The sequence below is a fragment of the Opisthocomus hoazin genome, chromosome 17 (assembly GCF_030867145.1).
Source record: "Opisthocomus hoazin isolate bOpiHoa1 chromosome 17, bOpiHoa1.hap1, whole genome shotgun sequence".
Lineage (NCBI taxonomy): Eukaryota > Metazoa > Chordata > Aves > Opisthocomiformes > Opisthocomidae > Opisthocomus > Opisthocomus hoazin.
In genome coordinates this window covers 4,996,801-5,018,384 of record NC_134430.1, presented here as the reverse complement: position 1 = coordinate 5,018,384, position 21,584 = coordinate 4,996,801, and the positions used below count along the sequence as shown (strand labels likewise).

General features: G+C 64.7%; 1 protein-coding gene across 2 annotated transcripts; it reads left to right on the top strand.

The window, feature by feature from the left end:
* Positions 1–17: 17 nt before the first annotated feature.
* On the top strand, positions 18–20,678 carry ASAP3 (ArfGAP with SH3 domain, ankyrin repeat and PH domain 3). 2 transcript variants are annotated; one of them, XM_075437970.1, is made up of 26 exons: positions 18–178; positions 4,427–4,499; positions 4,861–5,006; positions 6,730–6,804; positions 7,115–7,164; positions 7,397–7,523; positions 10,570–10,655; positions 11,445–11,520; positions 11,648–11,734; positions 12,052–12,161; positions 13,063–13,132; positions 13,646–13,733; positions 14,135–14,183; positions 14,303–14,490; positions 14,613–14,746; positions 15,977–16,071; positions 16,385–16,565; positions 16,973–17,061; positions 17,186–17,301; positions 17,385–17,452; positions 17,596–17,703; positions 17,812–18,055; positions 18,150–18,414; positions 18,931–19,075; positions 19,257–19,379; positions 19,645–20,678. In XM_075437970.1, the coding sequence occupies exons 1-26, from the start codon at positions 56–58 to the stop codon at positions 19,717–19,719; spliced, it is 2,991 nt and encodes a 996-aa protein (XP_075294085.1). In that variant the 5' UTR covers positions 18–55; the 3' UTR covers positions 19,720–20,678. The 2 variants fall into 2 exon arrangements, with proteins under 2 accessions (XP_075294085.1, XP_075294086.1); XM_075437971.1 differs by lacking the exons at positions 18–178; positions 4,427–4,499; positions 4,861–5,006; positions 6,730–6,804 and having other exon boundaries at positions 7,136–7,217.
* The last annotated feature ends 906 nt before the right edge of the window (positions 20,679–21,584 follow it).

Here is a 21,584-nt window from a genome sequence, read left to right as displayed (position 1 = left end):
CGGGGCGCTGAGCCCGGGGCCGCTCCGCCGCGGAGCAGCCGGTGCCGCCGGCGCCATGCCCGAGCGCCTCAGCGTGGCCGAGTTCCTGTCCGTCACCGGGGAGAGCCCCGGCTGCCCGGCCGCCGCCTGCGCCTCCGGGATGCAGAAGTGCCGGGGGGCGGTGGGGGCTCTGGAGGAGGTGAGCGGGGCCGGGGGGGCGGGGGTCGGGCTGGGAGCACCCCCCGCACCCCGCGCTGGGGCACCCCGAGGTGCGGGGCCGGCGCACGGTGTCCGCCCCGAGGGCACTACGCTTCCTCGGGCTTCTCTTTATTGGGGGTCCCGTTCCCCTCCCCACCCTGAGACCCCCGGGAAGAGGCCAGCCCGGGCTTCTCTTTATGGGGGTGTCCCCCCCCATCCCTGCCCTGAGACCCCCGGGAGGAGGCTGGTCCGGGCTTCTCTTTACTGGGGGGGGTCCCGTGCCCTGTCCTCTCACCCTCTGCCCCGAGACCCCCGGGAGAAGGGTGGTCCGGGCTTGTTTTTATTGGGATATCCCCCCCACCCCAGACCCCCGGGAGGAGGCTGGCCCGGGCTTCTCTTTACTGTGGGGGTCCCGTGCCCTGTCCCCCCACCCTCTGCCCCGAGACCCCCTGGAGACGGCTGGTCCGGGCTTCTCTTTAATGGGGTGTGTCCCCCCCCAGACCCTCGGGAGGAGGCTGGCCTGGGCTTCTTTTTATCGGGGGGTCCCATCCCCCTCCCCGCCCTGAGACCCCCAGGAGGCAGCTGGTCCGGGCTTCTCTTTATTGGGGTCCTGTGCCCCGTGTCCCCCCCAGCCCAGACCCCTGGGAGGAGGCTGGTCTGGGCGTCTCTTTATCGGGGTGTCCTGTCCCCCCAGCCCCGCGACCCTTGGGAGGAGGCTGGTCCAGGGTTCTCTTTAGTGGGGGGTCCACCCCCACCCCAGACCCCCGGGAGCAGGCCAGCCTAGCCTGGTGGTCGCCCTGAGCGGGTGCTTTGGGACCCCCGGGCCAGGGCGGCCGTTTGCATCCTCGAAGCAGCCTCAGCGTGGGCTTTTTGGGGGGGCCAAGCCCTGCAGAAATGAGCAAAACATCTCCTTTAAAGCCGAATTTCGAGGTTTTTGTCCCCAATTCCGGGGCCAGGGCATCCCCCAGGACAGGGCAGAGCATCGGCCACACGGCTCCAGCTGCTGTCGAGCTCCCATGCTGGAGCTGCGGTGCCTTGTCCCTGGGGGGGGATCGGTCCCCCCGCCCTTAAATCTGGGGGAATTATATTTTGCCTCCCCCAAAACCCCCGGCAGCGTTTGCGGGAAGGGCGGAGGTGGCGGGGTGCCTCTGTCCCCCGTCTCCCGCCTCGGAATAAAGGCGCTTTCCAGCTGGCCCCGTGGCTTTTGCCAACTCCTCTTGGCGAAGGAACGGCTTTGATGGGGAGCCAGGGCTGGCGGGGAGCGCGGGGGCTGGGGCGGCCAGGACCCCCGGGAGCAGCGGGGTGGGTGTCCCGGGGCTGGGAATCCGGGGCCGCGGCGTGGAGCATCCCAGTCCCCGGCAGCACGTGCTGGCCCCCACCATGGATCTTCCCTCCCGGCCGGGAGGAAGCAGCGGGAATTTTGTTTCGCCGCTTGGAGAGGCCGCGGTGAAGGGGGCCGGGGGGAGCAGCGTCCGCCCGGAATGGCGGGGGTCTCCGCGGGGTTTGCTTGGGAAAGCTCCAGCGAGCGTGTGGCTGAGAGCTGGGGGCCGTGGCTGCTGTCGTGTGTGCCGTGAGGGGCACGGGGCTGAGCCCCCCTCCCAGTGCCACCCTTGGGGGAGCAGAACTGCTGCCAGGGCTGTGACATCCCAGGAAGAGGAAAATCCCACCCAACTTACCTCAGCCGGGATGGGCCGAGGGGCTTTGGGGAGGGCTGGGTCTTCCCTGTCACCACCCCGGACCCCGGCCGGTGGCTTGGCGAGCAGGGGGGAGCGGGGCTTCCCAGTCTCGCTCCAGCGGCTGCTGGGTGGGGGGGGTGACCATGTCCCACCAGGTCCCCAAGGCCCGGGTGCGTGCGCCCATCCGGGAGCTGGTCCCCAGCCGAGGGGACAGGAGCGACGCGAGGGCCGGAGGTTGGTGCTCGCCATCGAGGAAATGTGCTGGCGTAGGCTGGAGCTGCTCCGTGCCTCAGTTTCCCTCCTGGGATGAAAGAGGGCTCTGCCCTCGCAGAGGGGCTCGTGCGACATCGGGGTGCTTGGGGCTGTGGCAGAGGCAGAACCTGAGGTCTCCGGAGTGGCCTGGGAGGTCGGATCCAGCCCGTAGTGTTTGGTGCTGGGTGGTGTGTCGGTGTCACATGGGGACTGGGCGCCTCTGGGCCGGGGCAGGGTGAGACGGCAGTGTGGCAGCAGAGCTGCGCTCCCCGCTCGCCTCGCCGCCCCATAAATACTCGATAAACACCGCGTCCCTGCCCCACGCTGCCCTTTGCACCCGCGGCAGTGCCGCAGCCGCCCTGGCCCCGGCTCCTTCGCCGGGCGGCACGAGCCGGTGGCGGGGGGAGGCAGAAGAAGAATGGCCCCCATTGAGCATCCTGGGGGGGGGTGCGTGGCTGCTCGGGGTCCCCCTGGGTGGCTGTGGTGTGGGTGCAGATCCATCCCTGGGATCCTCCATCCCTACAGGGAATCCCTCGTGATCCTGTCCTCGGTTTCCCGCGACCGGGCTGGGCTGGGGGGTGGTGGGTGCGGCGGGGGGGGCTCCAGACGTTGCTGCCCCCCGTCCCGGAGGGCTGTCCCCGTGCAGCCAAGGCCCGTGTCCCCACAGCTGGCCCGGTGCGCTGGGGATGCCAGCGATGCCCGCAGCCGGGGCAGCACCGCGCGGTGATTTTACTCTGCCTTTACCACCCCGCTCGGCTTTGCCAGCCCTATGCCCCCGGGCTGGCTCACGGGCCACCTCCTGAAAGCCCCCGTGACCATCCCCAGATCGTTCCGGGTCGCTGCGTTCAGCTTCTCGCAGCCGTGAGCTGGCATGGGGGTAGACTGCCCTGTCCCGGGCACTCGGAGCAGCCTCTTCCCCCGTTTGCAGGGTGAGGCATCCGGAGCATCTCGGGCTGCCTCAGTTTCCCCTTCCCGAGGCTACGCCAGGTTTGTGAGCCTGGGGTGTCCAGCCCTGGCATCCCCCTGAGGCAGGGGATGCCTCTGCCCCAGCCCGCGGGCTCTGGGAAGCCTGGGGCACCCAGATTTGGTGCAGAGAGGGGGCTTTGGGGCACCCCAACATCCTCCCCACTGTAGATGCATTGCAAGACCGCTCTGGGCAGGGGGGGTTTGGCTCCTGCCTCGGCCCCGGTCCCCTCCCAGCCAGCTCCTCCTGGCCAAAGCTCCGTCAGCAGCGTCCCGGCCAACGAGGAGGGCCTGGGAGAGCGGCACCGAAGCCAGGCTGACCCCGCTGTCGGGAAATCGGCCTTGACATCAGCCCGAAAACCTTCGGCGAGAGCGCGAGCGAGAGAGAGAGCGCCTCTTTATTGTAATTCCTCCGCGGTTTCATCCCTCGCCCTTCTTTGCTGTTCACGCCCTCTAAATATTTCCAGCCTGTTATCATGCCTCGGGTACCTGCGGCCAAGCCGCCCTTAACCCTTTCCTGATGGCTGGGGCCGGCGTGTGGTCGGCTGCGATGCTCGGCGTTGGGTTGGCGTTGGGATGGAGTTTGCCCTCGAGCTCGGTGGGGGCAAAGGGGGGCTGCCCGGGTAGGGAGGGATGGATGAGGGTTGGGGGCTGGGGCTGGGGAGTGCTCTGAGCGAGCGCAGGGTGCAGCTGCAGGGAGCTCCATGGTGCTGGTGGCCACGGCCAAGCCCCTGCACGACGTGTGTGTGTGGAAAGCCACATTCCCGCTTGCGGGATTTATGGGATTTGGGTCCCTGTCGGGCGTCGGCGAGAGGTGGGTCCTGGTTTTGGCTCTGCCCCGGCCGCCTGCGCGGAGCTGGGCACCCTGGCGGGTGTCTCCCACCGTGCCTGACCCCGAGCCGCGGGGACGTGTGCTGGGGTGGCGGGGCCGGGCTGGCGTATTGGTGCTGCGTGATGCTTCATCCCCTGCTTGGTTGAACCAGCCCCTGCGAGAGCCAGGCCGGCATTTTCCGTGGTTGCTGGAAGCTGCTCGGGATCCAAAGCGGCGCTGGGCGCGCTGGCCGAGCCTCTCACCCCCTGCTACCCTCTCGCTCGAACCCGGCCTCCCCAAAGCCCTGCCTGGCAGCGGAGCCGTCGGGGACCGCGGGCCTGGCAGGGGACCAGCTGGCCGCTGCGGTTCCAGCGTCCCCGGGATGCCTCCAGCTCCAGGGCCAGCCCCGGGAGCTCGGCCGCTGCCCCGCAGAGCTGCATGGCAGAGCAGCCGCCATCCCGCGGGCTGGCTGGGCGGGGGGAGCGGCGGCCGCGCTTGGCAGGGCTCGCGAGCTCCGGGTGTGTGGTTTTTTTCTTCTCTTTCGCAGAGCCTGGACGGGGACCAAGCCATACTCCAGAGGATCAGGAAATATGTGAAAGCCATTCACGTCTCCGGGCTGAGTGAGTTGTGCTTTGAGAGCTGATGGGCATCCCCGGGCTGGTGGGGTCTGGGATGGTCCCGTCCTCCACTGACACCGATCACATCTGTCCATGGGGTGATGCAGCCAGACAGTTGGGTGGCCATGGGTGCTGGCAACATGATTTGAGTGCCCAAAACTGGCTTAAAAAGGGAAATCAAGAACCTTAGGGAGATCATTTAGGGCACACCGCTGCTGTCCTGCAGCAGGATCAGCCCAGCTCTGCCACGGAGGGATGGGGAGATGGGTGATGGGTGCTGGTGGGACCTCATGGGACCTCATCTCCCAGGGGCAGGGGTGCTGCCGGGCCACCCCGTGCCCCTCACTGGTGTCTCCCCGCGCAGCCCACGTGGAGAACGAGGAGCAGTACAGCGAAGCCCTGGAGAACTTCGGCAACAACCACCTCTCCCAGAACAACCACGAGCTCTCCACCGGCTTCCTCAACCTGGCCGTCTTCACCCGCGAGGTCACCGCGCTCTTCAAGAACCTGGTGAGCCGCCCCGCGTCCCCCCAGCACCCTGCCGAAGTTGGGGTGCGGCTGTAACCAACCGGGGGGGGATCATGGGGTTCACGGCATCGCCGGTGCAACTTCGGGCTGTTCTCTGCATCCGGCTGTTGCCGAGCGGGGGAAAATCTCCAGGATCCACCTGGATTTGGAAAAACCACCTGGTGCAGCCCCCCCTCCTCCCAGTTTGGCTGCCCGCTGCCATGGCTGGCAATCCCCAGCTCCCATCCCGGGCTCGGGGATGCGCTCCCGGTGCTCCCAGCCCATCCCATACCCCCGGTGCTGGTTTTAGAGCTCATTCCCAGCTCCGCTGGGGACGCCGACGCTGGGACTCAATGGGCGGTTGGGGGCTGCTATTTTCTGTTTTTCCCTTTCTTTCTTTCTTTCTTTTTTCTGTGTGGTTTTTTTTTTTCTTCTCACATCAATTGCGTCTCTGATCTCGTTTGCCAAGAAGTAAATCAAAGCCACGCCGAGCAGCGCGGCGGGGCCTTGGGGAGCCACGGCCGCGCGGGAAGCAGGCAGGGGAGGCTGCGAGCCGAGCTGGCAGCACCTTCCCCACCACGGCGGTGGCTCCGGCGGAGAAGTCGGGTTTGGAGGGAGCTGGGTCCGTGCACACCCAGCAGCAAAGCCCTGGGGGTCTCGTGCCACTGGCCCCCTCTCCAGTCCCTATTGACCCCCCGCCTCCTGGAGTGTTTTTGGCCCCAGCTCTGCTGAAGGAGGAGATTTATTTCTCCTGCCCTTCCCCCAGCAAGAATTTCAGATTTTGGCGTCTTCTTCTCCCAGTTACCCCAGTCTGGGCCTCCCTGCTCCTCCCCTTCCCCATCCCAGCTGTCCCAGCCCCGCCAGACCCCCGTGCTATGGGGGGCTCCGCAGGAATTGGCCTGGTGAAGGGCTTGGACCAGTTCCCGGGCGAGGGCAGGGCTGGTCGCCCACCTCCCGCCCCACGTGCGGCTGCTGTGTTCCCCATGATCTCCCCAAAGCAGCAGCCGTGCTGGGACCCTCGACTGGATCCAAAAAGCCAGGTTTCCCCTCCCAGAGTCCCCCCGGAGCTGCTGGAAGTGGGGCACCCTGTGTCCCCACGGCTTTCGGAAGGGGGGTGCCCTGTCCAGCCCCCATCCCCCCTTGTTTGGTTGGAGCTGGGACCAAAACCCTTGGGAGCCTTTGAAAGAAATGTGGGTGCAGCGGGGAGGTGCCATGTGGGTGCTGGAGCTGCTCTAACAGCACTGAAGTGGGGTGCTGGCCCACGGGGCGCACGGAGGGACACGGGGATCAGAGTGGGCTCCTGTGGCCCCCCCCACAGACCCCTGCACGGTGCCGGTGGGGATGGCGGTGGCCCGAACCCCAGGAAAGGGGGACATTTTGGGAAGCCCCCTTGACGTCGAGGGTGGCTGGTGGCATCGCCGGGTGCCGTGGGGGCGGATGGGGACAGGGAGGGGGTGGCGATGGGGGGAACAGCTTTGGTTTTGGCAGTCGCAGCGCTGATGTGGTTTGTGGGAAGGGCCCCACGTCAGACATCTTGCAGCCAGCTCCGACAAGCCCCAGCCTGCCCCGTGCCTGGATCTGGCCCCGGTTCCAGCCTCGTTAACCCTTCCCGGGGCAGTGCTGGGGCTGGGGGGAGGTCCCTAGCGTGGGGACCTGGGGCTCCGGCTCCCCAACCCACCCTGAGGTGGGGACCCCCACGGGGTGACCCCATCTCTGCCCTTTGCAGGTGCAAAACCTGAACAACATCGTCTCCTTCCCCCTGGACAGCCTGCTGAAGGGGCAGCTGAAGGACGGCCGCCTGGTGAGTCCCCTCGGGCACTGTCCCCAAGGCTGCAGGTCACCCATTTGGGGACACGCTGCAGTGAGACCCTCATCACGGGCTCAGCTCGTGCCCGTAGCCAGGAGAAGGAAGGAGCCAATGCCCAAGGCTGGAGGGCAGCGATGAGGGCTGGGAGCGACAGGAACAAGGGGTGAAGACCCGGCGGGGATGTCCCTTGTCCCCAAGGAGCGGGGCAGGGCGCGGCGATGCGAAGCCCTCGACTGCTGCTTTGGTGCCGTTGGCTCTTTCGCCTTCCCTGACGGCTGCCGTCCCCTCTCTCCTTTTGCTGCAGGACTCCAAGAAGCAGATCGAAAAGGCCTGGAAGGATTACGAGACCAAAGTGTAAGGAACCGGCTGCCTCCGGCAAAATCCACCTAATCCTGCTCCGCACAAAGGTGTTTTGTCCCGGGGTCGCGGTTGGGCACCGATTGGTGCTGGTTTACCGTCAGGAGGGCTCCAGTCCAGCCTGTCCCAGCTAGAGGGGCTGGAGATGTTTCTCCTGACCTGCTGTAGCCCCCACCATGGGACACCCTTCGGGGCAGGGCTGTCCCCAAGCCACCGTCCGGTCCCGTAGGGGGAAGATGGAGAAGGAGAAGGAGCGAGCCCGCTTGGCTGGGGTCATCCCGGCCGAGCCGGCGGTGGCAGAGGCGGCCGAGGACGTGCAGAAGGAGCGGCGGCTCTTCCAGCTCCACATGTGCGAGGTAGGGGCTGTGCCGGGGAGGGGACGGGGACCGTTCTGCCCCGGGGGGACGCAGGGGACCGCTCTGCTCCGAGCTGCGTGGGGACGTTGGAGCCTGTCTCTGGCCCCACCACCAAAGCAGCCCCACGTGGGTGCGGTGCGGGACCCTCGGCTGTCCCTGTCCCATTGTGTCCCTGCATGGTCTTGGCTCAGGGACACCCCAATCGTGACTTGGGGTCCCTGCGGTGTGTGGCTGTGGATGCCACCCATGGGTTACCCTGCAGCGAGGTGCCCAGGTGTTGCACCTGCATCCTCCCAGCCCCGCTCCCGCCCGTCCTCTGCAAACCCAGAGCCTGGCGTTGGGGGCAGAAGGTGAGCTTTTGGGATAACGTCCCCGAGGGTGGCTTTGTGGTTTTACCCTGTTCTCAGAACTGCTCTTGGTTTTGGTTCGGGGGGCTCGCGAGCCGCCCCAGATCCCCGACGATCCCAGGGGTCCGCACTCAGGAGGCGAGATGGGAAGAAGTGAAGGATGGAGACCCAAGGTCAGACCCCCACTGGCGAGGAGGGGAGCCAGGTGTCCTGGCTCCAGGCACCTCAGCAACCCCATAAACCTCTGGAGAGTGACATGGAGCAGGGGACAAGCCGCCAGTGGCTGTCCCAGGGGTCTCCCACGTCCCCAGGGCCAGGCAGCAGCATCAGGGCCCAGGGCAGCCCCGTGGCCACCCCGGCAAAGGGCAGGGGCTGCGAGGAGGGGGCTGCACCCGCTGCAGCAGGGCCGAGGAGCTGGGACCCAGCCAGATGAGTCACTCCCTTGAATAGCAGCACTGTGAAATAAATAACGGCGCATGGAAACGCGGGCGCTGCGGCCCGGCCGGGGAGGGGACGTGGCCGACAGCCCTGCAGAGAGCGGCTGCGTGCGAGCAGCTCTGTGGAGAGGGACCTGGGAGTGCTGGGGGATGACAGGGTGACCATGAGCCAGCAGCGTGCCCTGGGTGCCCAGAAGGCCAATGGGATCCTGGGGTGCATTCAGAGGAGTGTGGCCAGCGGGGCGAGGGAGGTTCTCCTCCCCCTCTGCTCTGCCCTGGGGAGGCCCCATCTGCAGTGCTGTGTCCAGTGCTGGGCTCCCCAGTTCAAGAAAGATGAGGAGCTACTGGAGAGAGTCCAGCGGAGGGCTACGAGGATGAGGAGGGGACTGGAGCATCTCTGCTATGAGGAGAGGCTGAGGGAGCTGGGCTTGTTCAGCCTGGAGAAGAGAAGGCTGAGAGGGGACCTTAGAAATGCCTCTAAATATCTGCAGGGTGGGGGTCAGGAGGACGGGGCCAGACTCTTTCCAGTGGTGCCCAGTGACAGGACAAGGGGCAATGGGCACAAACTGAAGCAGAGGAAGCTGCAGCTGAACCCGAGGAAGAACTTCTTCCCTCTGAGGGTGACGGAGCCCTGGCCCAGGCTGCCCAGAGGGGCTGTGGAGTCTCCTTCTCTGGAGATATTCCAGCCCCGCCTGGACGCGGTGCTGTGCAGCCTGCTCTGGGTGACCCTGCTGGGGCAGGGGGCTGGGCTGGGTGACCCACAGAGGGCCCTGCCAACCCCGAACATTCTGTGATTCTGTGCACAAGAGCTGCGGCTTTCCCGGGGAGCCTGCCTGGAAATGGGGGGGGAAAGCTTGCCCAGGGGGCTGGCCAGGGCTGGGGAGGGTGTGTTGCTCATAGATTTATGGGTGGGGGGTGTTTGCTGCTTGCTCGGGTGAGGGCACGGTGCGATTTCACCCCGGGGGTGATGTGTGGGGCAGTTGTGTCTCCCCATCGTGGGCTGGGGGGTGGATGGGCGCAGCTGGACCCGGACCCAGGCGGTGCTGGGGGCATCCCTTTGCTGGTGGGTTACAGAATCACAGAATGTTTGGGGTTGGCAGGGCCCTCTGTGGGTCACCCAGCCCAACCCCCTGCCCAAGCAGGGTCACCCAGAGCAGGCTGCACAGCACCGCGTCCAGCCGGGGCTTGAATATCTCCAGAGAAGGAGATTCCATAGCCCCTCTGGGCAGCCTGGGCCAGGGCTCCGTCACCCTCAGAGGGAAGAAGTTCTTCCTCATGGGTCTCAGCCAGCGCTGGCCGGGACCACCCACCTGCCACTGTCACCCTGGGGAGTGGGTGGCAGGGCAGGGAAGTCCCATGGGAGCCGTGAATGCGGTGGGCTTTTCCATCTGGGACTTTGTTCAGGGGGTGCTGTCGTTGCCGTGCACCCCAGGCTCCAGGTTGGGTGCTGTGTTGGCTTTGCAGCTCCAGCTCGCACAGAGCGATTCAACAACCCTCCCCAGCCCTGGGCAGGGGTGCCCGGGGCACCCGGAGGCTCTGTCCTGCGGGCTCTGTCCTGCCGTGGTCCTTCCCCACCATGGAAAGTCCCCGGAGCTGGGGGCTGCCTTCCCCTCCCCTCGCCTCCCACTCAAATCGTCCTCCAGCAGCTGCGCCGGCCTGGAGAGGAGCTCATGGGGGGAAGATCTTTTCCCCCCCCTTCCTTACTCTACTCGGGGTGAGCAAGGCTCCGTGTCTTTTCTGCCTGCAGCTGATGAGTGGGTTTGATGCATGAAGCTGAAATTCCCTGTCCCGTGGGACACCTCCGCGAGGACTGCAGACCTCCGGGGCCGATGTGCTGCAGGCGTTCGCTGCCTGAAGTCTGATGCTTGGGGAGCAAAAGGGTCGTGTCTTTAAAAACATTTGAGCTATTTAATTTTTTTTCCTTCGCGAGCTGCCTTGGGTTTTGGTTATTTATTAACTCCAGAAGTAATGAGCGGTGGGAGGAGCATGCTCGGCTGGAAACCCCGGGGGCCTGCCTCAGTCCTTGAACTTTTCAGGGCTTGGAGGGCTTCCAGAGCCAGGTTTTCTGAGGGTGGTCCCCAGCGAGCTGCCTTCAAATCCAACGTCGTGACTCGACTTCTTGAAACCCAGCCAGCGTTTTAACCCTCCTCCCCACGCAGGGAAGGGAGGTGATGGCTGGGGCAGGCTCTTGCGTTTTCCTCTGGGATATTTTCAGCCGGTCCTCGTCTCCGTCACCTAAACAGATGTCTTCTCCTCCTCCAGTACCTGCTGAAAGCCAGCGAGTCTCAGATGAAGCAGGGACCAGATTTCCTGCAGAGCCTCATCAAGTTTTTCCATGCTCAGCACAAGTAGGTCCCGCCTGGGTCGGGGGGGGCTCGTCCCCAGGGTCGGTCGTCACCCTTGGGAGGTCCCACGAGGGTCTGGGGGCACCTTCTCCCATCTCGGCTCCATAAAGTTGTTGGTGAAGATGCTGGGCAGAGCCCGTCGCTCTCCAGCTGCATCCAAGGAGTTGAAACGTGCTTTGTTGGCTTGAGGAGCTGTAAACGTGTCTGTGGGGGCTGGGAGAAGGGGGTTGGCTCGGGATGTATCCGATGATTTGGTTTCTGGATGGATTTCCAGGGATGAGTTCAGCTGAGCGGCTCTGCCGTTAGCCGCGGGGCTCGTAACGAGGGTGTTTGGAGCAAGGATGAACATCCCCTCGCCTTTCCCGTTGCTCCACGAGGCTGGAGTAGCAGCGTGTGGGTGTCATGTCATCTCCTCCAGCTCTTGAGTTGGGAAGCTGAGGCAGGGAGGGGACAGTTGCATTGGCTGAGAGCATGCCCTTGACTGGGGCTGCGACCCAGAGACCCCCAGGATCTGGCCTCCAGCAGGGCTGATCCCTGGTGAGATGAGCTTGCATTGAACAGGAGGCCAGTCCTGCACCCCAGACACCCCAAATATTTGGGGTATCCAGACGCCATGGGCTGTGCTTGGCCTTCAGTGGGATCTCTCCAGATCCCAGTGACAGAAGAACCACAAAACAAGAGCAGCTTCACAGGGGGGTTGCTATGGTCTCCTGCCACGTTTACTCTGAAAAACCTCTTGTTTTTTCTCCATCCTCCCCATCTGCATCTTAATCGCGTGAAATAAATGCCCAGTTTCTTCCAAGACGGCTGGAAGGCTGCCCAGAACCTCTACCCCTTCATTGAGAAGCTCGCTGTGTCCCTCCACGCGGTAAGTCCCCCAGCCTGCCATCCAGCATCGCTCGGACGTGTCCCCCGAGATGCCACCCCACCCTGTGCCAGCCGCTGAGAATGCCCGCATTCAGCGCGGCGGTGAGGGCAGCTGCCTCCCTTTCCAGCTCCACCAAGCGCAAGAGGAGGAGGTGAAGCAGCTCACGCAGACCCGCGATTCCCTCCGCAGCATCCTGCAGCTGGAGAGCAAGGAGGTGAGACCCTGGGATGGGCGGGAGAGAGCCGGGAAGGAGGGTTGGGAGGGTGCTGGGTGCTAAGGGCGGGTGGGTGCCCCGGGGTTAGCCTGAGGACGGGAAGCAGCAGGGAAAGGGGAGCTGGGGGCCAAAGGGGACATCCGTGGGAGCAGAGCAGGAGACCTGGGAGATGCTTGGAGGCTGGGAGGGGATGGGGGTCTATGGCATCCCAATGGACACTGCACCCACGTAAGGACGAGGTCACCTGGGGGCAGCAGCCACCTCTGCACCTCTCACATCACTTTTGCAACGTGTTTTTTATCCCCCGGTGAGCTCAGGAAAACCTCAGCAGGAAGAACTCTGGCAGCGGCTACAGCATCCACCAGCACCAAGGGAACAAGCAGTATGGGACGGAGAAGTCGGGATTTCTGTACAAGAAGAGCGATGGGTGAGGATGGGTGGTATTTACCCGGGGAGCTCCTGGCTCCATCCCAGCGTTGCTGTGGGCTGGGAGAGTACCATGCTCGTGGGAGGCCCCAGAGCTGGGATGTCCCGAGGTGGAGCTGTTTGTGTGAGGTTTGTGGTCGCTGTTAGACAGATCTTGGGGTGCAGTTGGTCCCATCTGGTCTGAAGTATCCATCAACGCTTGGAGAATGGGACTTTTCCTCCAGGCTGGAGGGGACCTGAGAGCTGGCAGTCAGGGTTGGGGGGTCTGCAACCGCAGCTGGGGAAGAGGAGGTTTGGAGCTGGTGCAGGGGACCTTGCCCCACAATGGTTTGGTGTCATCGGCCCGTTTCTTGTGTGAAGGCCCTCAGCAGGCTCTGGATTCCCGGGTTGCTTCTCCTATGATGCTCTCCTGGGCAGCTGGCTGGGCACAGCGGCTGGTGCTGTGTGGGTGTAGCATCCTTGGATGTGGGTCTCCAGGAAGAGCTGCCCAGCGTGAAGAGCTGTGGGCTGTGCGGCTGGTGGGAGGGGAAGAAATTCCTTGTTCCTTGGACATGGAGGGGGGAAAGGATTCTGGTGGGATAATCTAGGGTGAAAAAGAAAACGCTTAGAGCCCCAAAGAGAAGATCTCCACCTTCTTAGTGGACCTATGGGTGATGGGCACCAGATTCTGAGCACGTCGTTGTGTGCTTTGCTGAATTGGGGCTGCTAGATCTGTGGTACTGTTGGCCACCATGGCCTGTGGCCAGCCTGCTCAGCTCTGTGAGTTACAGGAAGCGCAACCCCACGTCCAAAAAGCCATCAGGCCCCTGCCGAAGGCTGCTGTGGGTGGTTTGGGAGGCGGATGGATATGGGTGGTCAGAGCTGGGCAGCGCGTCCTCATTCCTCCTCTTCCTCCGCCTCAGGATCCGCAAAGTCTGGCAGAAGAGGAAGTGTGGCGTGAAGTACGGCTGCCTGACCATCTCCCACAGCACGGTGAGGAGCAGTGATGGGCTGCAGCCCTGAGCCTTGAAGTCACCCTTTGAGCGTTAGTGTCCGTTGGGTTTTGGGTTTAGTTTTGTCCAAACTGGTCGCAGATTTTGCCTGGTTTAAAATTTACCGTGAGCTGGGGCTGGACGTACCAAGGGGGGTCTGCCATGTTGATAGGTGTCAATGGGAGGGGACGGTGGGTTTGGCTGGGGCAGCGAGATGGGCGATGAGGTTCCAGACAAGGCCAAAGTGGCCTAGGGCTGTTTGGGAGGGGGGTGCTTCCCCCTGGCGGTGGAGGCTGAGAACTGCAGTGGGGACAGAGGACGTGGCTCAGGGTCGTCTCTGAGCCCAGTTCTCCTGCAAAGGGTCGTAGAGGGTCCCACTTGCCTGGTTATCCCAAGAGGGACCATCTGGGGATGGCAGTTGTCCCACCGGAGCTGCTGTCGGAGGTATGCGCTTGTGGATGCCCATCCCACCCCTCCCCGGTGCTTTAACCCGCCTCCTCCTCCCACCCCGCAGATAAACCGTCCCCCCGTCAAGCTGAACCTGCTCACCTGCCAAGTGCGGCCCCACGCCGAGGAGAAGAAATGCTTCGACCTGGTGACGCGTGAGTGCCCGGAGCGGGGTGCCGGGGCTGGGCTGGGCGCGTTGGACCCGGAGGCGGACGAGCTGCGGGTGGGAACTCCCTTTTCGGAGGAGAGCGGCCCGAGCGCGTTTCCCCAGCGGCTGGCTGGCCCTCCACCACGGCACCGGGGCACCCTTTGCACTTTTAATCCGGCTCCGGGTGTCCCTCTGGCTGCCTTTATGGAGGAAGGACCAACTCCCGCAAGGAGATCTATCAAGCTCAAGATAAAAAAAGGTGGTGGTGGGGCTCGGGTGATAGATGAGTGGCGTGCAGTGATTTGATTTGATTTTAAAGCAACCCCTCCAGAGTAGATTCAGCCCCTTCCTGCAGTCTTGGGCATCCCCAAATCCCCCTGTTCACTGTGTTCCTCCCTGTCCCTGCAGACAACAGGACGTATCATTTCCAAGCGGAGGATGAGCAGGAGTGCGTTGTGTAAGTGTCACAGCCCGTCCCCACCCCGCGCTGCACCCGTCGCCCTGCGCGGTGCCAGATCCTGCTCCTCCTTCCCCATCCTCCTCCTCCTCACCGGGGGTCCCCTTCCCCCCGCCCAGGTGGGTCTCAGTGCTGCAGAACAGCAAGGACGAAGCCCTGAGCAACGCCTTCAAGGGGGAGCCCAACGGCGGCGGGGCGGCGGCGGGCGGCGGGGCGGACGGCGGCGTGCAGGAGCTGACCAAGCTGGTCATCAGCGAGGTGAAGAACATGCCGGGAAACAAGCAGTGCTGTGACTGCGGGGCCCCGGGTAGGTCGGGGCACGGGGTGTCCCCCCGCCCCGGGTGTGGGTCAGGTACCCAGGGAGGGCAGTTGGAGCATCTCATGGGGCTGGGTGGGGATGCTGAGCCCCGCGCCGCTTTCTCCCTCCAGATCCCACGTGGCTCTCCACCAACCTGGGCATCCTGACGTGCATTGAGTGCTCCGGCATCCATCGGGAGCTGGGTGTGCATTACTCCCGCATCCAGTCCCTCACCCTGGATGTCCTCAGCACCTCTGAGCTGCTGGTAAGCGGCTCCCTGAGCCCGGAGATCTCGCAGCCGCCGGGAATCGCCCTCCGAGGCTCCCAGAATCTCGTTCATCCATTCATGCGCGTCACTAATTAGATGACGAGGCATTTGGCTAGTTATCGAACATATATAAGATTTATACATGTTCCTTTTCCGGGTTAAGTAAAGATGGCCCGTCCACCTGGAGTCAAGTCCAGTAGATTTGTCTCAATTTGGTATGCAACGCGTCATGATCACAAGTGCCCAATATAGTCCCTACATACCATGGAGACTGGAGGTGTAGTGCGGTGTTTCCCACCTTATCATCATTTCATTTTTTCTTTTCTTTTATTGGTAGTAGTTAGGGTACAACATTGGGGACAACAGCGAAAGAGTCAAACAATCAAACCGTACAATCCCGAGTTCGCAAACTCCAACCCACTCAGTTCCATTCCCTCTTTCACCAGCACTCAGTGGCACCAATGGCCACAGCGGCACCAATGGCCACGATGTCTCGTTTGGCTACCGAAACATAGATGACCCACATCGGTCAGCCCTTTTTGTCACAATCGTTTGAGGATATAGTCATTACCAAATACCACCATCCTCCAGCAGAATTTGGTTGCGCCCAACTAACCACTCGTGGGCAGAGGCTCTAGGCAACGAACACGGTCGATGCCGGGATTTTGTATCACTGTATTTAATTACTATGGATCGGTTGGTGAGGCCGTTCGATAGGGAGGAAGTAACTATAACTCCCGTTGGGGCAGAGGTCAACTTGGTTACCCAGGAGGGCATCCAGCGGGACCACGGGGAGGTGTGACATCTGCGGCTCAGCCCAGCTAGTAACTATGATCCCGTCTTAAGAGAGTCATAGTTACTCCCGCCTCCCGGGACACAGAGTTCATCCCTCCCCCTCCATCCCATCTCTGCTCCCAGTTTGCTCCAGTGCTCACAAACGTGCCTCGGTTTCCCCAGCAGCGGTTCGCAGCTCCCGGCGTGGTGGCCCGGGTGAATGGGGGGTGGTCTGCAAAGCCGCTTGCTAAGGGGGGGACGCTGGCAGCCCCCCAGGAGCTGCTCCCTGTTAAAACACTTCCCCTGCCATGAGAGAGCATCATCCCCGGGGAGATGCTGCTCTGGGAAGGCCCTGGGTGGATCCAGCGGATCCCTTCCCTCTGCCTGCGGGATGGGGCTGGGGATCTGGCCAGGGCAGGGCAGGGGTCTCCCCCCATCCCTCTCTCGCCGCAGCTGGCCGTCAGCGTCGGCAACACCCGCTTCAACGAGATCATGGAGGCCACGCTGCCCACGCTGGACTGCCCCAAGCCCTCGGCCGGCAGCGATATGTGAGTCGGCCGCTGGCCGGGGGGCTCGGCGTGGGCTGGGAGGAGGAAGAGGAGGAGGAGGGGGGGAGAAGTGCGTGGTCTGTCCCTGTGCCGCTGCCCATCAGCTCCGAGACAACCTGGGGTTGGGAGAGAGGGGGATCCTGGTGTCATCACCTGGATTTTGGTGGGGATCTGCACTTTTTTTGGAGGTTTCTCCCTAATCCTGAGGCTTTGGGAGGAGGCAGGAGCCCAGGGTGCCTCTGGCTGTGGTGGGAGTGGGGTGGATCTGGTCTCTGTGCGCGGCTGAGCTGATGCCACACCGCCCTTCCTGCAGGGCTGCCCGCAAGGAGTACATCGTGGCCAAGTACATGGAGCGACGCTACGTGCAGAAAAGCGGCCGCGACGACCCCCACCGCCTCTGGGAAGCCATTCGTGCCCGCGACCTCCTGGCCCTGCTCCAGGCCTTCGCCGAGGGGCACGACCTGGCCAAGCCCCTGGCCAGCCCCGAGGGCCAGGTGAGCCCCGCGTCGCCGTGGCCGCCCCGCTCCCTCTGCCTGGCAGTGTAAATGGATTTTCTTCCTCTCTGGGAGCCCGTGCTCAGGGTTTTCCTGGCCTTTGGGTGGAGATGTGCCCTTGGGGACATGAGCATCCTGGAGTCCAGGTCTTCTCTCCCCTCCATCTCAGGGGAGATGAGCATCCTCGGGTCCAGCTCTTGTGTCCCCTTCATCTCGGGGAGATGAGCGTCCTCGGGTCCAGCTCTCGTCTCCCCTCCATCTCGGGGTAGATGAGCATCCTCGGGTCCAGCTCTTGTGTCCCCTTCATTTTGGGGACATGAGCATCCTCAGGTCCAGCTCCTCTCTCTCCATCTCGATGGAGATGAAGCATCCTCGGGTCCAGCTCCCCTCTCCCCTCTGTCTCACAGCAGGATGCGGGCGAGCTGGCGCTGCACGTGGCCGTACGCCACGCCGACAGATCGTCCCTTCCTCTGGTGGACTTCATCATCCAGAACGGGTGCGTCCCCAGCTGCCTGCGGCGTCCCCTGCCCGTTCCCCCATGGGAGGAGCGTGCACGAGCGTGGGGAACCGATGCTTGTGCGCAGTTGAGCCTTGAATTTCTTGCCGGTGGCTTTGCACAGGGGGACACTGGACCGGGTGACGCAGGACGGGAACACGGCTTTGCACTACGGCGCGCTCTACAACCAGCCCAACTGCCTCAAGCTGCTCCTGAAGGGCAAAGCCGCCTTCGCCACGGGTATGGGGCTGGGGTGGGGGGTTTTGGGGCTCTCCAGTGGGAGCGGAGCGGCGAGGCCGTGACCTGGATTGTCCCTTGGGCAGTGAACGCGGCAGGCGAGACAGCTTTGGACGTGGCCAGAAGGCTCAAGCACATCGAGTGTGAAGAGCTGGTAGGTGGGACGGAGGCATGGGAGGAGATGCTCAGGCTGGGAGAAGGGACCAAAGCGCCGGGAGAGGGCTGGCACAGGTGTGGGGGGTTCCCAGAACCTGTCCCCCCAGTCCTGAGACCCCCCTGACCTGCCCCGTCCGGCAGCTGGAGCAGGCGCAGGCGGGGAAGCTCTCCCTGCAGATCCACATCGACTACGACTGGGAGCTCCCCCAGGAGTTCCCCTACGACAGCGAGGATGAGCTGGAGGAGAAGGTACCCGTGGGACGGTGCTGGGGGGGACCCCACGTCCCCAGCGAGGGGACCGGGGGGTGCAGACCCTGTGGGAGGGGGGCAGCCCTGGAGCCGGGTGTCTGTCCCCAGGTGAGCCCCCTCCAGCGCTCCTTCAAGGGCACGTCACCGCTGGCCGCCAGCCCCCCGCCCGCCTGTCCCCAGACCCGCTGGAGCTGCGTGGGGATGGACATCACCAACAAGACCTACGAGAGCATCCTGGTGCCCTCGCGCCCCGCGCCCCGCCGGGCCCACAGCGAGGAGATCCCCCCGCCGCTGCCCCTCAAAAACCCCGCGCGGGGCGGCTCGCGCCCCAAACCCGGCCACAGCCCCACCGGTGAGTGGAGGGGTGGGGGGGTCACCCGTGGCGGGGCTGTCCCTTCACCCCGACATCGGGTTTATTGTCCCCGTCGCGTGTGTGTCCCCCCCAGAGCGTCCCGAGCTGCCTCGGCAGGCGTCGGAGCCGCACTTCACCGCGACGGCGGAGGCTCTGGCACCGCGCAGCCCCCCGGACGGCACCGCCGGCCCCCCGGCCCCTGGCACCCGCAGCCCCCCCGAGAGCCGGCGGGCAGCGTACTGGGAGACTCGCTCGGAGACGGAGAGCAGCAGCACCCGGCGGGGGCCGGAGCTGAGCCCCCCACCCGGGCAGCCCCCGCCGGGGAGCGCAGCCCCCGACATCCACCCCGTCAAGTTCGGGTAGGGACCCCCCCCTCCTCCAGCCTGGGGGTGCACTGGGTGCAGGGGGGTCATTGCATGGTGCTGGTGCATCGGCTTCAACCCCTGCTGGGTCTCCCCCCCCGGGCATGGGGAACCCCGAATTGTCCTGGGGGGGTGTGGAGCAAAGGGGTCCCCACCCTGACCTGAGGTCCCCAAGGGAGCTGATGCTGGCCCTGGGGTGCAGGGGGGGGACAAGGGCAATCGCAGGGGTGCTGCGTTGTCCCTGGAGAAGGTGACACAGATTATTTGGGGGTGACACCAAGGCCCAGCCCCCCTGCATGGTATCAAATATATTTTTTCCCCTCTTTTGGGGATTTGTGGTGGGGTGGGCTCGTTTGAGGGAGGGTGGGTGCTAGGGCCCTTCTCTGTTGGCATCCAGGGGGCTACGGGTGGGACCCCGGTCCCTTGGGTCCCATCGGGGAGCCCTGACCCCACTGAGACCTTGCAGGGAGGGGGACGGGGAGGGGGTGACGCTGTCCCCACTGTCCCCGGCAGCTCGGAGAGCACCCGCTCCTACCGGCGCATCAGCGGCGTGGGGGGCAAAGTGGGGTCGGCTGTGTCCCCCCAGAGCCCCGGTGGCCCTGAAGACCCCGCTCTGAGCAAGGTGCCCCCCGTGCCCATGCCCAGGAGGTTCGCTCCGGTAGGTGGCGGGGGGCTCAGGGGGGACTGCAATGGGCGGGGGGGGGGGTGTGTCACCCTCTGTATCCCCAAGCATCCCAGCTCCCCTTGTCCTGGGGTGGCAGACGGAGGGAGCAGGGGTGTCACATCCCTGCACCGGCCTTGGGGGGGGGTCTGTCACCCCCTTGCTCCCCCCTTTGCAGGCCAAGGGGAGGCAGAAGCGGGTGAAGGCGGTGGCTGACTGCAAGGGGGACAAAGCGCGGGAGCTGACCTTCTCCAAGGGGGAGGTGATCGTGGTGACGCGGGAGGAGGACGAGCAGAGCTGGGTGAGTGTCAGTGGGGCACGGAGACATGCTGGGGTCCCAACCTGTTCCTGTTCTCTTCAGGAGGAGACTGGGTGTTGGGGGGGCACGTGGGTGGGTGCCCCCAGCCCCGTCTGTGTGTGGAGGAGGGCTGGGGGGGGCTCCCGCTGATGTGTCGCCGCAGCTTTGCCCTCTGAATCCCCCTGGGAATTGGGATATGAGCCCCAGAGCTTCTTCCCTGGCCGAGATGGGAGTCCCACCCCCCGACCCACCCCCTCTGCACCCCCAGGTTGGCTTCATCGAGGGCGATGGCTCCCGCACTGGTGTCTTCCCAGCAAGCTTCGTCCACCTCTTGCAAGACTGACAGGGGGGGCAGTGGCCCCTTTTGTCCCTTGTCCCCTCGGCTGGGACCCGAGGCAGCTCCCCACCGGCCAGCGAGGGCTCGGGTGCAGCCCCAGCCCCGGGGGCTCGGCTGAGCCAGACCACGAGGGACTTGTGCCCGGGACCCTGGCGTGGGACCATCCAGCCTGGCTGGACACTGCCCTCTGAGGGGGCTTGGAGACCCCCCCCTCACTCGAAAGACTGTCCCTGGACGGTGGCTGCGGGGAGCTGAAGGGCTGCCGCCCGCCCTGCGCCTACGGCAGAGAACGGACGCGCTCGCTACAGTGGTGGGCTGAGATTTCCCTCTGCTCCCCTGTCCCACCCATGGGCTCTGCCCATCCACGAGGCTTTCTTCTCCTGGGGATGGGGGGGGCTGTGCTTGGTGCTCCCCACCCTCCTCTGCCAGGGAGCCATGGGTGCCCCCCTCCCTGGCCTTGGGGGAGAGGCCGTGTACCCCCCACTTTCTCCTCTGCCCCAACTCTGAGGCCTTTGGGATGGGCAGGGAAGAGGAAAGAGCTTTTATTGATCTTGCCTGGGGGGCTGGAGGGTCTCGGGTCCCCCCCCAGGCTCTGGGAGCTGCCTGGGCTGCTGGGGCTTGGGGATGCTTCAAAGCCCCCCGAAAACTGGTAGTGAAACACCATCTCCTGATCTGGGGGGGTTCAGGGGGCACCGCATGGCCCCTGCCCCCTGTCCCTCGCCTGGGGGGGGTGCTGGATCGCCGCCCCAGCCTGGGGGCTCTCCCCGGGGGGACGCTGCCGCGTTTTCTGGGACCAATGTCCCCCCATGCCCTTGTCCCTCAGGAGCCATCTGTCCCCATGCCCCCCCCATTTAGCCTCTCCCCTTTCTCGTTTGTGCGTTACATGTTTCATCTCAAAAAGTGTCTTTTTTTTTTTTTTAAATATTTTGTGTCCTTGGTTTCTAATAAAGCCGTCGGTTTTGTAAGCACCTGGGTGCGTGGGGGGGTGCAGCCCCAGCCCCGGTGACTGATGACGTGGTCTGGAGGCTCCCGGGCCCTGGGGACGCTGTGAGGGGCCGGTGCCCATTGGGGACGTGACCCTGGGCTTTGGGGGTGTCGCACTCTTTTGGGGGGGACCGGGTGGGTGCACCAGACTGGGTTTGGGGCAGCAGTCGCCCACCCCGTGCCGTGCGGGCCCAGGCTGGGGCACGGGCATCCTCGTGGGATGGATCCGTCCCAGGGCAGAGCAGCGGAGCTGGGACAAACGAGGGTGGCACACGTGGCCATCACCCACCCAGCCCAGCCGCCGGTGCTGCTCCAGCCTGGGGACAGCGTCCCAATGCCACCCGTGCTGGGGGGTCCCGCTGCTCCAGCCTGGGGACAGCGTCCCAGTGCCACCTGTGCTGGGGGGTCCCACTGCTCCAGCCTGGGGACAGCGTCCCAGTGCCACCCGTGCTGGGGGGGTCCCGCTGCTCCAGCCTGGGGACAGCGTCCCAGTGCCACCCGTGCTGGGGGGTCCCACTGCTCCAGGCTGGGGACAGCGTCCCAGTGCCACCCGTGCTGGGGGGGGTCCCGCTGCTTCAGCCTGGGGACAGCGTCCCAATGCCACCCGTGCTGGGGAGTCCCAGCGTAGTCAGCACTGGCACCGGGAGCGCCCGGGGGGGCTCAGCAGAGCCAACGCTGGTGCTCGGGAGGCCGTGGGACGTGTCGGGGTGTCATTTGCCACCGCAGCGTGTTCCCCGGGGGAACTCGCTGCTGCAGGACGCCGGGTTTGGGGACGCCCGCGGACCTCTCGCCACGCCGCGTCGCGCCCGTCGGCCATCGCGGCCGCAACGCCACGTCCCAGGCCATCTCCGTGCCAACGCCGGGGCTCCCCCCAGCCCCGGGGCACC